We start from the raw sequence: 18,423 nt of genomic DNA on the forward strand, positions 1-18,423 counted from the left end.
ACCTCTGCAGAGGAGATAATAGAAACCTTTCAGCTTGAGGACTTCCTACACTATGCCCCTCAGGCCCCCGCTACTTACCTCTGCGACGAGAACCCTCTGTCTCTGGATGAGTGCTGCCGTTTGGCAGACCACTGGGATACTCACTATCCTACAGCCAGTTCCTGGGGCCGTAAGATTTGGCCCTCTTCCCCTACCTCCAGTCAGCCTCCGCCCAAGAATGGGCACCCTCACAAGAAGCCTGTGTGTGGCTGTTGTAAAAAATCCAGGCACTCCACAGAACAGTGCCGCTTGAAGGCTGAGAATCAGCCAGACACTCCCGCTAAGTGTCCCAATGAGATCATGCCAAAACAAGCCACGTCTGGCTCAGGAATGAACAACAAAGGGCTTGCCCCCTCCAATGGGACAGTGTCACGCCGACATTACAACAAAAATTATTGCACCGCTTGTCAGGTTCAAGGACACTCTGCTCTATGGGCAAAGTGCCCTAGTAAAACAAAACCAACTGTCATTACTTTGGCAGTGACAAATCCAAAAACCTTAGGACCTCCAGCAGAAGGCCCTATATCTGTGGCACCTCCCAGAGGTAGCTACCCCACCCGCCAGGTCACAGCATTCAATGACACTGGTGCGCAAATCTCCCTCATACGAGAAGATAAGGTCCCCTATGGGGACACCATTAACAGACGTAAACTTATTACAGTGGAGGGTATCAATCGAATGAAGATGATTCTCCCCACTGTCAAGCTAAGGGTCACAAGACCTCAAAGATCAAAAATCTGCACTCTTGCAGTAGCTACTTACTTTCCCAGAGGCTATGAACTCCTCCTGGGACAGGACTTGCCAGTCCCCTTCTAAGTTACAAAAATCCTGGGGTCCTAACCCCTCCACAGATAAATCAAAACCCAAGAGTCCTCAAGGACCTGCCTTAAACCTGCTGCCAATGCCACCTGAGTGCCCTCAGCAGTGCCAGGCTCTGACTGTCGAGGCCCTGACCAATCACATTCCAGTGCCAGGCCCTGCCCCAGTGCCAGTGCCAAGGTGCACCCTGAATCTTCCTCTACAGGATCCCAGTCCAGGTCGCCTCTCCCCCTCCGGCTTGGCACTGCTACCAATGCCGGTGCAAGAGCCAATCCACAATATACCGAGTATATTGTGGATTCCTCTGACCGCAGCAGAAGCTCACCCAAAGGTGCAGCCTCACGACCCATGCCTGAGCTGGTCAAGGCAATCTGCAAGTCTCTCATGCCCACTACGGCCTCTTCTCCTCCTTACCATTCCTCCGCAGACAAAACCATGAATAAGGATTCTGCCATATCACAACTGGCTGATGAATTCAAGGAACTGTGACGACTAGTAGTTCAGCTTGTAATGAGGCTATCAACGAAACTGGAACAGGTGGCACTTCTATGTCTCCCACGGACTCGATTCCACTGATTCCCCATCCAAGAAGGTCCGCCAAAGAAAGGTCACGGGCACAGATAAATCCTGGTAGCCCAATAAGAGCTGTTGAGCTCTCCTCGCACTAGTGTCCTCTGGCACAGTGTCTCACCTTTCTCTTACAAAGAACTTTGCCACCTCTGTCCAGAGGAGGATGCCAGGTTTCTTCCCGTTTATTCTTCTCACAACTGCATGACTAAACTTCTTCTTGTAATGTTTCCTTCTACCACTCTGATCATTTCTCTCTCTCTTTCCAATCTTCTAATTTAATATTTTCCTGGTAATCTTTTCCCTTCATGAACCCTTCTGTATAAGCCTATAAATGGCTCCTTACCCAATCTGCCAATGCAGAGTGCAATTGCCAGATTTTTTTATATACCGTAAGTCCTTTGACTTCCTATTTAATGCCTACAATGGCATGGTAACTTTTAAATTGAATATAACAGAGCCATTCAGCCAAATCGCATGAGTGCCACCCCTGCCACAGTGCCATTGCCATCGCCATTGGCAGATGCTCCTGCCAGATGGGTTGCGCCCTCTGGCTGCCCTTTTGTTGCGCTATGGGGCTAAAGAATGAACCTAGTTAGTTTCCATACGCTAAGAAATGTAATTCTGGTATATTAATCATAACTTTTACTTACTCTTGCATCTGTCATTTGTTTTACTTGTGACTCTCAAAACCCATGTACTTTACATACTTGATTGTCCTTCATTGTACTTAGCTTCGTGTGGCAAGGCACCCATGTTCTTAGTGCCACATCTGGCACCGTGCCGACACATACAAGTATTGTGGCATCACCTAAACTAAGCCCATGAACACTCCGTTGTAATGCCTCCTCAAGGCACCCTAACAGCATGACTTTGGATTGTCAAAGTAACCTTACTAATTAAGTGCATGTCACCTGAATTTTTAATGCCGTACTAATCCTATTATTGTTCTCTGTGCTGCTACCTAGATTCTTGAAATATTAATTCACAGACCTTTCTAATTTTGAGTTTGCTATAAAGCTGCTTTAACATCATAACATGAGAGATATATGAATTTAACTTGCAGCATAATGTAATACTACATAAAGTCCAATTTAAAAATCAGTGATATGTACTTTGCTTTTGATTTACTTGCAGAATCAATTATTTTTCTGAAATGTAATGTTACCACAAAAGGGAAGTAGAGAGTTATCAGTTTGTTCAGTTGAGTTCACTTAGTTATTGACGTTCCACCCAATTCAAGGTGTAATTGTCAACTTTGTGGGGGAAGCTGTTAAGTCAGAAACCAGTTCCGAAGCAAACCCAAAACCTCCAAACTGCCTTGCAACCCAAAATAACGTAATTTTGTACTGACACCTTACTGAGGAGGGTGTGAGAAACTCATCCCCTATGTAAATTTCTCTCCATGCTCCCCTTTTTGGTGCATCTGTTTATCTTTTCTAAAGACCTGGTGACTGCTTGAATTACCTCTTTTCAGATAAAAGGCAAATGGAGACGAAGCCTGCCGAAAATCCGCCAGAAAGGTTGAGTTCCCCATAAAAACTGGAAAACATGGGTTGCCAGAAGTCATCAGGATTTGGGAAAGAGCCCAACACAGAAAATGAGGTGACTGAACCACCATCTTGTGATCCCAGTGACCTCTGGGAGGAACAGGAAAATAATCCCCTGAGGTCGTATAAAGCAAGAAACAGCGGTCGTCGCTCTCAGAAACACCCCTTTATCAGACCAACACACTACCCCTTGCATGCTCCTTATTGAGCTGACCCTTCCAAGTGGTCACCTTTCGGCAACTCAGTCGCCTTACCTGTACATTTTCCCATTAAACTCATCCCTCCAGAACTGGTGAAATTCGACGAGGACCCTCCATCGCTCTGTTATAAGACGGTACATCAGCTGTGGAAACATTGACTTATCTTGTGCTTCTTGCAGTGAAAAGGCCGCTGCAATCATTTCTTCAGTATCCCTTTCAAGAGGATTACTCATAGACTATTTAATTTTTTAACAATGGTAGTATAACTAACCACGTGGCAGTCGCTGTTGGATCTCCCTATCAGTCCCCAGTCTTCTGATTGACGTGTTTAATTGTAAATAAATTCCATTTAAAGTAAATCTAAGTGTTTATCTGCAAGCCCCTTGTTGAAGTACAGCCCTCAGCCCAACTGTTTTTTTTTTTATTAAGATTCCTGCCTGACCTAGCAACTGCAGTCAGAAACTCAAGGTGTATTAGTAAGCCCCCCTGTTCACGAGCTAGACCCCAGATTGGACCCCTGAACAAGGGATACAGTAAATAGGCCAGGTAAGAACTTTAAAAAATATATATACAAACATATAAATATAATAAATATATATTTATATATACAGTATATATATATGTATATACAGTATATATATGTATATATATATATATATATATATATATATATATATATATATATATATATATATATATATATATATATATATATATATATATATATATATATATATATATATACAGTATATGCCGGGTGTTTCTGAAATTAGAACCCCCTCCACAGAACAAATGGAAAGTTATGAAGTTTTCTGCTATAGCCTATCTGCAAGTACATTATTTTAAGGTTTATTAAGCAATTTTTCATTTTACATTTCTTGTATTTTCAGACTGAGTGACGGAGTTAGATACAGCCATGGCTAACGACTTGGAGGAAATCAGATGGATTGACCAAATCCGGGCTATAACCTTCAGAGAGGCCAGGGATGCTGGCGCATCCTTCATTTCACATTCCTGGATGGCTAAATACCCTAAAAGACATGAATCCTTTGTTAAAAGAAACTGGAACAAAAATCCATATGACTGTCATCACGAAAAGAGAGAGAATCTTGGAAGGAATGAAGTCCTTTCTCAGGAGTCAAAAGACATCATAGCTGAGGCAGTGGGTAGACCAAGAAAGTCTTTAAATAAATTGGTGCTTAAACTAGAAACAAAAAGGGGAAAGAAGAGAAGTTATAGTGCTGTATATCATGAGTTGAAAAAATCTGGTATCAAGCCATTTCACGTTATCGCCAAGTTGTGAAATTTCCTGAATGTTTGCGAATTTTTCTGTTTCACAGCCAAACAGTTAATGTGGATCATCAAAGAAAAAGGACAGTCATGGAATGGCGAATACTTCAGAGAAACTGTGCTTACTGGTGGAGTATTTCCTTTTCTCAAGGATCCTGAAAATGTGTTATCTGTTGAAGAAGTCACATTTTTGCATGATAAGGCACCATGTTTCAAGGCTTTTCAGACACAGGAGCTGCTTCGAAACAGTGGTATCGATTTCTTCTCGTCAAGTGAATTTCCAGGTAGCTCCCCAGACCTTAATGTGTGTGAAAACATTGGTAGTATCTTAAAGGATCGTGTTGAAGCACGCACAGTGAAATATGATGGTACACCAAGTCTCGACGACCTGCGAAGAGAGGTGACCGAAGTGCTCAGGGAAATGGAGTTTGAGTCTCAGCTTTTTTGTGATTTGTTGAAATCATACCCCTCAAAAATGCAGGCTGTGGTACAGGTAGATGGAGGCCACACAAAATGTTAAATACTCAGAGAGAAACTTAAATAAATAACTGTTCTGAATTATTTTTGTTTTTGTCCATGTCAATTTTAGTTTATGCTGTAGATTGGGGGGGCTCTAATTTCAAAACACCCTATATATGCTGTATGTATGTGTGAGTGTGTGTATACTCGAAGGATTTCCATTCTTATGAACCTAAGTTTAATAACGAGCAGGGCAACTAGACGAATGGAATTCATCTCTTTATTTACACCAACGTTTGGGGGAATCACCTCCCATAATAAGATATTCCTGAAACTTTGGTGGAAATAAAAGGGGAAGATTATTTCGGTTTTCTAGCTGCCCTGCTCATTATTAAAATTAGGCTTGCCTAGAGGGGATATCTTTCAAGTTATACACATACTGCAAACACAAATATATATAAATATATACATATATATATATATATATATATATATATATATATATATATATATATATATATATATATATATATATATATATATATATACATAGTGTCAGTATGTGATCCTTTTTCATTATGATTAAATTTAGTTTTCATTTCATTTGTTAAACCTAGTCTTGTAAGTTGCACTTGTCATGGACCTCCTCTTGAGTATAACAACTGTTTGCTTGTTATTAATGTTTGTGTTTATTTTTCAATGAGGTTGTGTGCGTGTGTGGTCCCTACCCTGTGGTTTAGGGAGGTGACTTTATAGCTTCTGTTCGGAGAACAGGGAATTGTTCTCTGGACCTTTTGCTATTCGAAACCTTTTTGCCTCGCTTGGTGGATGAAGGATATTACCGTGACTTGCTTCTTGGTGGCTGCAGCCTCTGCTGGTGGATTTCCCTTATCTTCAGGACCTGAAGAATTACACTGCATTACTGATATCTTGAAATTAGAAGACCTCTTTGGATTACCAATCTGGAGGTCCTTTCGGATTCACCGCACCACCTCTGGTTCAGTTAGAAAGCCAGGGGGATCTCACTATTCCATGGTAAGGTTTTTATGCCTTTAAATTGTATCGATCACGGCTGTGGATTTGTTGTGGCTGCTTGGTTGGGCCTGAGTTGGTTAACCACCTGCTATTCTACTCCAGACGTGGAGGATACCCTTATTCTTCGAGGGGAATATAAATAATTTATTTATTCAAGAAGCTAATAAGTGACAAGTTTATTTATAAGAAAGTTAGTTTGTAACTTGTTAGGTTTTTCTTCCTTTGCAATTTCCTCCTCCCTTCTGGACCCCCTAATTTTTGGCTTTCAGTATTTAATAACTATCTTAAGTGTAGGTGTATTTTGGATGATTATTATTAAGAGTGAAAGTGATTCATTTATTATTACCTGTATTAAAGAGGTTCAGGTGTAATTTCTACCTGTTTATTTTTGTATTAAATTTATGGTTTTTCGTGGTGTTTGTTTACTCGCCCCCTTGGATTCATTCTTGCACTTTGTTTATTGAGTTTTGGTATGATTCCCCCCTACTGTATCTTCATATCGGTATTATATGGATACTTGAAGAGGAAATTTTTGAGTGAATTTTGGTAACGATTAAACGAGCCATTACAATATACATGTGTGTGTGTGTGTGTGTGTGTGTGTAACTGATTCATGAAGATATGGAACGTGATGAATGTATAAATGAAGGCAAAAGCCAGGAAAGAAAAGTGAAACAATGGAGTGGTTGTTAGGCCTTTTGGCACACGGTCCTTTACTAGCAGAATAAAGGACCGTCTGTCAAAATGCCTACCAACCACTCCGCTGTTTTATTTTTCTTTGTGCCTCTTTACATATATTTATATATATATATATATATATATATATATATATATATATATATATATATATATATATATATATATATATATATATATATATATATATATATATATATATATATATATATATATATATATATATATATATATATATATACATATATATATATATATATATATATATATATATATATATATATATATATATATATATATATATATATATATATATATATATATATATATACGAGTGCATTCAAAAGTATCCGACCTTTGTCCATAAAAGGACAAATGATTCACCAATCAGCAACTTAGTTTTGTTGGAGTTGACAGCACTCTTACTGCGCATGCGCGTAAATTTTAAAAGCTCTAGTGTGTGGTAGTACCAGCCTCTGAGGGCCAGAGTGCAGACGTCCAGTACAAGCTCGTCTGATTATCGTCCTTACACAACATGTCGGAGCGCATCGAGCAGCGCTACTGCATTAAGTTCTGCTACAAGCTTGGCAATACACAAGTGCAAACTATCCAGAAGATTCAGCAAGCCTTTGGCGATGAAGCCATGGGAGTAACACAAATAAAGGAGTGGTATAATCGCTTCAAACAAGGACAAAGCTCAGTTGAGAGCAAGCCACGGTCAGGCAGGCCATCCACCAGCAGAAACGAAGAAATCATTGAAAATGTTCGTCGAATAGTGGAGGCCGACTGTCGTATAACCATCAACGAAATTACTGAAGAAGTAGGAATAAGCAAAGGATCAGTTCATATAATTTTAAAGGAAGATTTGGTCATGCGACGAGTGTCTGCTAAATTCGTTCCCAAGTTGCTGTTGGAACAGCAGAAACAACTCCGCCTGGAAATTGCACAAGACCTGCTTGACTGTGCTAACAGTGACTCTGACTTCATGAAGACTATCATCACTGGTGATGAGACATGGGTGTACGGATATGACCCGGAAACTAAATTTCAGTCATCACAATGGAAGCATCAGACATCACCAAGACCCAAAAAAGCGCGACAGGTTCGTATCAACGTCAAGGTAATGTTGACATGTTTTTTTGACTCTGATGGTATTGTGCATCATGAATACGCACCAGCAGGACAAACAGTTAATAAGGAGTATTACCTTGAGGTTATGCGACACCTTTGAGATGCAGTACGACGAAAACTACCGGAAATGTGGGCAGCGCGAAACTGGCAACTTCACCATGACAATGCACCTGCTCATTCTGCCCACCTGATCCACGCTTATCTGGTCAAAAACAACACTCCACTTGTTCGTCATCCTCCCTACTCTCCAGACATGGCACCTTGTGACTTCTGGCTGTTCCCTAAACTGAAAACAACTCTGAAAGGGAAGCGTTTTGAGTCGAGAGAGGAAATTATGAGAAAAACGACAGCCGAGCTTTACAGCATCCCAATGTCGAGATTCCAGAGATGTTACCAGCAGTGGCAGCACCGGTGGGAAAAGTGTGTGCACTCCCAAGGGGAGTACTTTGAAGGTGATTGAATAAATTTTTTTCAAATGTGCAAATTTTTCTCTTTATGGACCAAGGTCGGATACTTTTTGAATGGACCTCGTATATATATATATATATATATATATATATATATATATATATATATATATATATATATATATATATATATATATATATATGTGAGTGTGTGCATGTGTTTGTGTATATATATATGAAATTTTATTGCACCGTGATTTATGTATATACAATCATGAAGCTACATATGTCGTTTAATATCCAATTCACACTACTTCGGGAATATCCCCAATGGGAAATTATCACTGAAGGGGAATTATAAGTGATAAAAGGGTCGGTACTGCCGGGTCTCGATCCCTCGTCATAGTTACTTTCCAATGATTCCAATTGAAGGTCTACCCACTGAGCCATCAAGAGAGGTATTAGTTAATGCCGAATCTCTCGTACTTGTTTACTCGTCGAGAGTGGGGAAATTATACTTAGCTTCAGCATTAACCCACCTTCACCATGGTAGCTCATCGGTACATTTGGAACAAGCAGCTCATATTATGAAATTGTCATCACACCATGATGTATATACAATCATGAAGCTACAAATGCCGTTTAGTATCCAGTTCATGCTACTTCTGAAGGTAACTGAGTCGAGGGATCGAGACCCGGCAGTACTGATCCATTTATCGCTAATAATTCACCTTTTGTGATAATTCCCCATCGGGGATATTCCCAAAGTAGCGTGAACTGGATATTAAACAACATTTGTAGCTTCATGAGATATATATATATATATATATATATATATATATATATAGATATATATATATATATATATATATATATATATATATATATATATATATATATATATATATATATATATATATATATATATGTGTGTGTGTGTGTGTGTGTGTGTGTGTGTGTGTGTGTGTGTGAAACAACTCCTGTAATTAAAATTCTCTCGAACTTTATAATCAAAAGTGTGGAGAACGAACGAACCAATGCGCGTCCTGTCAGGAAATGTGAATTGGACTTCAGTTTTGCTGCAATTGGCTTTCCCATAAATTGCTTTGTTGTGAATTGCCTTGGAGTGGAATTTTTGCTCTTGATTGCTTTACAGTAATATTTATTTCAATGATTGGTGCAGGAGGAAAACTTTTTTGTTTCTAAATTTCTGCAACGTATTTCATCCTTAAATTTTTAGATTTTGTATATTTTTCATGCTTACCTATTAAAAACAATTGTACCTACAAAGCAAAAAGTGTTATACGGCGGAAAATTACCGCAATTATAAGAATTTCATGGCAAGCGTTTAGGTTATTACGATGAAATCATTTACCAAACTTTATAATGATATATGAATTGCCAAGTTACGAGGAAATAGTTAACATGAATCAGCTTATTACAGTACTCAGTAACTAAACATAGATTGAAAATAAACAAAAACAACAAAACTCCGTATTTAAAATTATTTCAGACAAGACAAATAAAATTGCTCAAAATTCAGATCGCGCCGAGTCAAAATACCAGTGATCTACCTTTATGGGGTTCTGAACGTTGACGATAAAGAATAAGTTCTACCCTTCGTGGTGACGGTTCTGAGAGACTGGCTAGTCAGTCAGCCCTTCTCTTGGATGAATGGTTCCAGGAACTCAAAATGCTGGTGATTTTGTGAACAGAGGAAATTTTTAGGGATCTCCTGATTTTATTCTGAACAAGTTAGACGAAGTAAGTGCAGAGTTTGTTACTTTGAAATTGTTTACCGCAGTTTTAACCAGTTTCGGTGTGGATATGACTAGCATGTTACTTCCAAATTAGCTTATCTGCGTAGAATTATATAAAACGAAATAATGGGCAACTGCACAGCGTATTGAGAACCTTTTAAATAGCTATGGCATATAGATGATGTCTGTATTGACCTGACAGGGTCAAACGCCGGTTTAATAGTCCTTTGAATTATCAACAATTTAATCCAGCTGCACAGTTTCAAGCGGGACACAAAACCGAGCAGCTTTTTACAAATATATTTATTTTACATGGCCCAGCTTTTCCCTAGGGTTACTCACTAAACTGAAAGTCATCAGTTGCTGGGATTCACATTAATTCATTTTCTCTCATCACACATTAATTCATTTTCCTTCAACAGTCCGTAAGTTAAATTTTATACAATTATTAGATATAGAAATTAATAAAACCTTAAGTCTTTATACTAATGCACTGAATAGGAGCTTATCTGCCAAGTTTTTACTTTGTTTTATTTTCAATCAGACCTTTTTAACAGGAAGTTCTCCATGAAAACAAAAGGGAAGTTTTATGATCCAACTTTGTAAACTAGTTCGGTGATAACGAAAGATCAAAGCATTTTTGTCGTTACCGATTACCCTCATTTGTTAAAATATGTAAATTTCAGATACTTTTCACCCACGGCAGAGTAAACTTTGTTGTTAATTCTAGAAATACAGGAGAAAACAACAAGTTCAAAACCACACTACTTGTTCTGTTCACTGATATTCATTTTTCTCTTTGCTTCAATTAAAGTTAGTCGACTTTGGTCTGAAGATTTCCAGCTGTCCTATTGTTGCATTACCATCGTGGGTTATTTAATGTCAAAGAGTTAAAGGCATTGCAACTATGCCCAAATCCTGGGTAGATTATCTAACGACAAACTGTCTATACATAGATAAGACAGTTGTACCATCAGAATTTCTTCAGACTTTAAAATATCTTTTCGAATAATTGTTATCGTTATTATTATTATTAGCATCAGGTTGGGAGCAACTGTTTTTCTAGTGTCTGTAAATGTCCTCTGAGTGTGTAAAATTTCTCGAGACAAGATGAACTGATTTCGATGACGCTTCTGCAAGCATTCGTTGGAAAATGCCCTACATAAGCATAACTCTAGCTACATGTTTCACTATGAAAACCACGTCGCCTCAGACGAAATAAAGAAATTTTCGAGGAATTCGGTTCTCCTGAAAGGCTACATACCAAACTAACTAATTCGATATTACTGTCTTAATTACCCCCCAACAACCCAGCTGGTAGGATGAAAGCTTTCACTTCTGTTGACTGAAAAATCATCAGATGAAGAGATAAAAGAATTTGATGAAACCTGGCTAAACCACCAGTAGATGATGCTTTCTGATGAGTAAGTTTCTTTGGGTTACAGTTTAAACATTTGCCACCACAGAAATCCTCTTACCCATCACGATAAGCGAGCTTGTCTCTATCAAGCTATTGGTCCCAAAAACCAAAGTATACCGACTGCATAGATGAAAAGACCCAATTACACTTGATGTAGAGGTGATTTATAAAATTTTATCCTTGAATGAAAAACAACAAATTCTGTAGTTACCTTCAAGCTTTCTAGCACCGAATTTTGATCAGCACTGAATTGCTAGTAAAGTATATACATACATACACACACATATATACATACATATATAAATACATACATACATATATATACATATACAGATATATGTATATATATGTATATGTAATATATATATAGATATAGATAGATAGATTGATTAATGGATAGACAGATTGATAAATAGATAGATACTGACAAATATTGAATGGTCTCTCTCTCTCTCTTTCTCTCTCTCTCTCTCTCTCTCTCTCTCTCATATATATATATATATATATATATATATATATATATATATATATATATATATATATATATATATATGTGTGTGTGTGTGTGTGTGTGTGTATGCGTGTGTGAGTATAGCCACACAGATGAGAGACAGAGACCATTCAATATTTATCGGTATCTGTCTGTCTGTCTGTCTATCTATCTATCTTTATATATATATATATATATATATATATATATATATATATATATATATATATATATATATATATATATGCGTGTAGAGAAAAAGAGAAAGGTTTATAAAAGGTTGACAGACAGACAAACAGAGACAGACAGAGCTTACAGGTTATACAAAGTTAAGACGGGGAGAGAGTGGCAAAGAGAGACAGGGAGAAATAGAGAGACAAAGAGATACTGTTCAAATTTATACAGACAAAGAGAGAGAGAGAGAGAGAGAGAGAGAGAGAGAGAGAGAGAGAGACTCATAATGGAATGAGCTTGGCAAGACCCACCTGGAGCAGTGTCGCTCTGATTGTCTCTGTGATTCACCTTCCTGATGGTGGCATAGTATTGCTCCCTCTGGGCCATGTTGTGTTTGTTGTCCATGACGTCACTGGTCGAGGTGCGCTTGTCCTCGTCTTCACTGGCCTCCTTTCCGCTGCCTCCGGGAGGTATTTCTAGGAAGGTTACGATTATTACGATTATTTTATTAGTGAGAAGAAATGAGATTTAGAATCGTGATTTTTTGTCTTCAATATAATTTAGTTCAGTACATGGTCATGTACATACTAACATTCATGAAAATTGAAGTATGAGAGCTTCATCTGTCATTTGCTTATTTAATACGCAGGTGAATGTAGTTTTTGATAGATACAATGAATCGCATCGCAATTTAGTAGATTTAATGCACCACTGAGGACTTACCAATAAATATGAATTCCTATTGGTGCATATTGTAGGGATTAAAAGGCTTGCGGTTTCATTTTAAAATATAAGATAAAAATATGATTGTAAAACTCAACAGAAAACGATTCGATTCGGATATACTATGTGAAGATAAGTGTCGGAGATTTGTCATTAAAAGTTCATTATATTAGGAAATTCACAATAAATGCATATAATTTTATTGAAATATCTACTTTCATGGTTTATATGATATTGATCAGTCACAGAGTCAAAGAAGCTGCCTGTGAACAAACACAGATGGAACTCTGTACAGGAATGTCTTTAAAGGTAAATGTTGGTATATATGAAAGAACACTTGAAGAAATATAGTTGAAGTTTGGTACTTCAATATGATGGTAAAGGTATAGGTAAAATTAGTAATTATGAAATAATATCGTTTGCTTAAGAAAATTGACAAAAGTGTGCAGTGAATCGTCAATAAATAACAAAACATGGCATACATCTATTACTTCACTTAAATATATCTAGTGACTCTCCAAAGGGGAAAGTATTGTGGTGATTGACGATGGTAGAAAGAGTACTTGGATGAAGACAGAAACAGAGTGAAGATGCCAGAAAATGTATTTCTGCGTGATCAGATCATCTGCGAATCAGGGAAGATGCAGAAGTCACTATACAAGGTTTGGGATGGCAGAGAAATTGAGTCAGTCTTCCCTTGAATAAAACGGTTGTGAATCATGAATCCAGCTGGTCTCTTTGAGATCATGCTTCCGAGTTCACGATACTTTTTTTTTTTTTTTATATCACAGATGATGCATAACGAAACAAAAATAGTTCTCGACAACAATATGGTGTAGCTCCACACCTTCTGTGACTGCAAGAGAAGGAAATGTGACAGCTACTTCTGCACATCACAAGAAGGATCTACAGAGGAGGATATGTCTTATCATGGTATAGTAAAAAAACGGGAGAGCTTGGCATTATGCACAGACGAGAGAGAGAGAGAGAGAGAGAGAGAGAGAGAGAGAGAGAGAGAGAGAGAGAGAGAGAGAGAGAGAGAGAGAGAAAGTAATGGTGGGGGGATAACAGAAAACAATTGCTTACTTTTCCTGAGGCAGTAGCAGACGAGGGTCAGAGAGAAGAAGCGAGGGCGATGACAGAGGTCAAGAGAGGCAGCAATACCCTCCACGACCCCCACTGTCTCCACCCGTCCTCAGACCACACAGGTGACACTTCTTCAGAAGGGGAAAGAGAAATTGAGGCTTTAAAGCAAAAAGTGACTATAACAAAAGTCAGTCAATAAAAATGCACTAATAAAGTACGTAATTTACGATTTACATCATCTGGCTTTTGCAAAAGGCAAATGTTTGTGTGAGCATCGTTCACTCAATTAGTAATAATGATGCTAATAGCTATGGAGGTATGAGTGATTTGGGTATATGAGATAATAGATTTGGAAGTATCCAAAGTGTGACTTAAGATAATGTGATGACGTTAAATAAACAATGTGACTACTCGTTTATCACCCTAAGAAATAAGAAATATGCCCCTTATTCTTGTTTTTTTTTTTTATAGCGGAGAAATGGGAAATGATCTTTGACTTTTAAGCATCATACATCGTACTTGTGTTTCGCTCGTATTTATTCTTATAAACACGGTACATTTAATTCTGCATCAGAAAGACAAAATGCTTTGTGCATAAATAACTTCTGAAAGCGTGGGAAATCTGTCGGTGAAGCATGGTGAAGAGCAAGCCACGTGTTCTTGCACTGCATTCTCATCGGCTGAGTTTCCATAAAAAAAAAAAAAAGATCATCAGCTGGTGCAGGTTTTTCGTTCCGAAGGACCTTCAGCTATGACATGAATGGGAGTTGTGAGATTACCTGCTATTTGGGACTTATGACATACGGTCGGAGGAGGTCAAATGGTCTCTGGAGAGAGAGAGAGAGAGAGAGAGAGAGAGAGAGAGAGAGAGAGAGAGAGAGAGAGAGAGAGAGAATCTTCATGTGCATACTGTAATGGCAAATGCAGTTCTGTGTGTAGCATCTAACATAACTCCTTTTTCAATAGCCAACACGCAATGCAAGCTAAGCTAAAAACACCTTGTGCATAAAAGACGTAACAATACTGGGTTATGATAATAGGTTAGTCTTATCCCCACATTTTTAGAAATATCGCTCACCTTCATTTTTCCACCAAACAAATGTCTTCCTAGAGTAACAGACAAACAGTTGATGGCAAATATAGCATGAAAACCAAAATGTGCAATCACTTGAATTGACTAACAGATAATTTCAAACGCAATTTAATCACTAAACATAATAAAAAATGTTTACAGGAGTCAAAAGGACCTCGTCATAGACAACTGGGACATGCTTCAGCTTTTATAACCTCTTAGTTTGTGTCAAATAGAGAAAGAGAAGCGCATGTCAGTTTGAGGGGGGAAGACTTCAAACCCGCAATGTCATCTCATATTTAATAAACATTATTGTAATGTTGGTCGCAATTCAGAAGCTGAAGTTATCGTAAAAAATTATCAATCAACTGCTAAAATAACAGTAAAATCTGTTATTTTAATAAAATTCTTATTCAAAGATGTTACAGAATAAAAATCTACGAATTAAATAATTTATCATATTCTTTACCAAAAGCTCCATCTGTTCCTCTTTGAGAAACTTTCTAATGGTGGAAAAAACTATAAATGAATAAGTTTCACAGACACGGTAGAGTCTATCTATCTATCTATCTATCTATATATATATATATATATATATATATATATATATATATATATATATATATATATATATATATATATATATATATATATATATATATATATATATGTGGAAGAATGACATTAAAACCCCTTCACAGGGAACCTTAAACACACTACATATTGAGACATAATTTTATATAAGGATTTTAAGAAACAATAAATGCCACCCACCTCCAGAAGCAGTCAACGTTGCAAAGGAATAACTGTGAGTCGTGGAACCTGCGCTCGTGACTGCCGTCGCTCTGAGGGCGTATCTGGAAGAAGGCTCCAAGCCTCCGACATCCACTCGGTTCTCCTTGGGCCACCCGCTCGACACTGATGGGCAGAAAACAACGTTCAACACAGGAAGAGAATAGTTCGGAAAAGGTAGAATAAGTAATTAATATATGGAAAGCTGGTAGAACAGAAAAGGGCTCGAGAAACTCAGCAAATCCAATGTATTCTGACCTTGGATCCAGTGCAGGTCGTTGTGTCGACGATACTCCAACACCAAGTGGGAAATGGGACATCCTTGAGCTCTCCACGCTTTCGGGAAAATGGCGATGCTCGAGGAGTTGAACGAGAAGAAGTGCTGAGGTTGAGGTGGCTGAGGAGGCCCTCCCAAAGTCCTGACGACGGCCGTGCTGCTGCTAGGGCTCCCCCCGACGGTGTTGTGGCTCACGACATACAGGTGGTACCGAGACCCGCATTCCAGGCCCTGCAGTTTGGGAGAAAAGCCCCGTTAATGGCTAAGCAAGGTAACGATATAAGCAAAGATCCTTTAACTTCTTGATTTCCTCAAGCTTTTTGCATACGATTACTTCTGTAGGACTGAATCCTAATGTGGAGTATATGAAGAAACTGAGTTTTCTTGTGGGAATCGAACCTATCCATGTTAGGTTAACTGGAGGTAGCCAAAACGCACAATGCCATGGAGAAGGATAAAAAACTGTTTCAGGTCATAGGTACACACATCTGTCGAACTTAGATACAATTACTACAGCTGGAATACAGCCTTCTTCACCATCGAACCAATGTGCCTTATACATTTTGTTGATAGGTCGGTATACGTACATACAAACAATATATACATTTACATATACAGTATATGTATATATATAAAATATATGTATATGTATATATAATATATATATATAGATATATATATATATATATATATATGTATATATATATATATATATATATATATATATATATATATATATATACATACATACATACATATATATATATATATATATATATATATATATATATATATATATATATATATATATATATATATATATATATATATATACAGAATACAGCACGATGGAACGCGTGTTTGAGAATATCACTAAGTCCACGTCAGAAGGTGAGTGAAAACCGGGACTTTGAACAAGTACTTTCGTAGTTTATTCTACATTTTCAAGTTCACACTGAACACAAAAGAAGTTGACAGAGATTTATATACAAAAACAGAAGGTGGGGGCGGGGTTACAGTTTGTTAATCTGGGCAGCATGTTCTTTAAACAACAAAGACAGGGACAAAGGATCAAGGGATAATCCAGGGTGGAGATGAACATTCCTGGTGGAAGTAGCTTCAATGAACATAATCTCTAGCAGATTTCTTAAGCCAATGATCCACAATGCCATTATTTGATAAGCCTCTTGAAATGGCATATTTGTGTTGGGAGCTTCTTACTTTTAGTCCTTTTGATGTTTGACCAATATAAATCTTATTACATTCTTTGCAAGGAATACTGTATACAATATTGTCTGAATTCTAGGGGCTATTCTCAATTAGTTTATTTCTCAAAATGTTATTATATTTAAATGCTAAGTTAATATCGATAGTTTTTAAAATGGGCACTGCAGGAATGAAATTAGGATGAAATGGTAAACAGAGAATATTCTTAAGTTATTTGTTAACACAGGTTGGATTTTTTGCAAAGTTCTAAAAAATATGGAGGGTAATATAATGCATCTCGTATCTTATCAATAATTTTAAACTCCTCTTCCAAAAATTCAGGACTACAAATTCTAAGAGATCTAAGATAAATGGAAAATGTTGACACCTTAATTTGTTTAGCATGGTTAGAGTAAAAATGAATATATGACAAATTATTCGTGGGTTTCCTATATACTATAAAACAGAAATTGTTGTTAGTTCTAATAACTAATACATCCAGAAATGGTATACCATCCATAAAATTCACAATAGAATATGAAGAAAATAATTGTATACCATTTCTGGATGTCTTAGTTATTAGAAATAACACCAATTTTTGTTTTAAAGTATATAAATAGGGAATCCACAAATAATTTGTCATATATTCATTTTTACTCTAACCATGCTAAACAAATTAAGGTGTCAACGATTTCCAGTATGTATCTTAGAGCTCTTAGAATTTGCAGCCCTGAATTTTTGGAAGAGGAGTTTAAAACTATTGATAAAATAGGAGATTCATTATGCTACCCTCCATATTTTTTAGAACTTTGTAAAAATAAAGCAAAAAAGACATATTACAATTCAACCAGTGTTAACAAAGAACTTAAGAATATTCTCTTTTTACCATTTCAGCCTAATTTCATTCCTGCAGTGCCCATTTTAAAAACTATTGATATTAACTTAGTATTTAAATATAACAATATTTTGAGAAATAAACTAATTAAGAATAGCCCACCCAATTTAAACAATATTGTATACAGTATTCCTTGCAAAGAATGTAATAATATTTATATTGGTCAAACATCAAAAGGACTACAAGTAAGAAGCTCCCAACACAAATATGCCATTTCAAGAGGCTTATCAAATAATGGCATTGTGGATCACTGGCTTAAGACAGGCCATACGATGAACTGGGATAAGTCAACGGTTATCTACATGGTCAACGACCATCAGAAAAGAAATCTGCTA

The 18,423-nt window shown here is 37.2% G+C and overlaps 1 protein-coding gene across 1 annotated transcript in view; it reads right to left on the reverse strand.

The window, feature by feature from the left end:
- Positions 1–18,423, reverse strand: part of LOC136849670 (cell adhesion molecule Dscam2-like) — a 262,609-nt gene that overhangs the window by 15,429 nt on the left and 228,757 nt on the right. The window contains 5 exon segments of the mRNA XM_067122999.1: positions 12,349–12,513; positions 13,847–13,880; positions 13,883–13,977; positions 15,693–15,836; positions 15,969–16,218. Coding sequence (XP_066979100.1) covers positions 12,349–12,513; positions 13,847–13,880; positions 13,883–13,977; positions 15,693–15,836; positions 15,969–16,218 — 688 coding nt within the window.

Source organism: Macrobrachium rosenbergii, chromosome 21 (assembly GCF_040412425.1).
Source record: "Macrobrachium rosenbergii isolate ZJJX-2024 chromosome 21, ASM4041242v1, whole genome shotgun sequence".
In the NCBI taxonomy this organism is placed as follows: Eukaryota; Metazoa; Arthropoda; class Malacostraca; order Decapoda; family Palaemonidae; genus Macrobrachium; species Macrobrachium rosenbergii.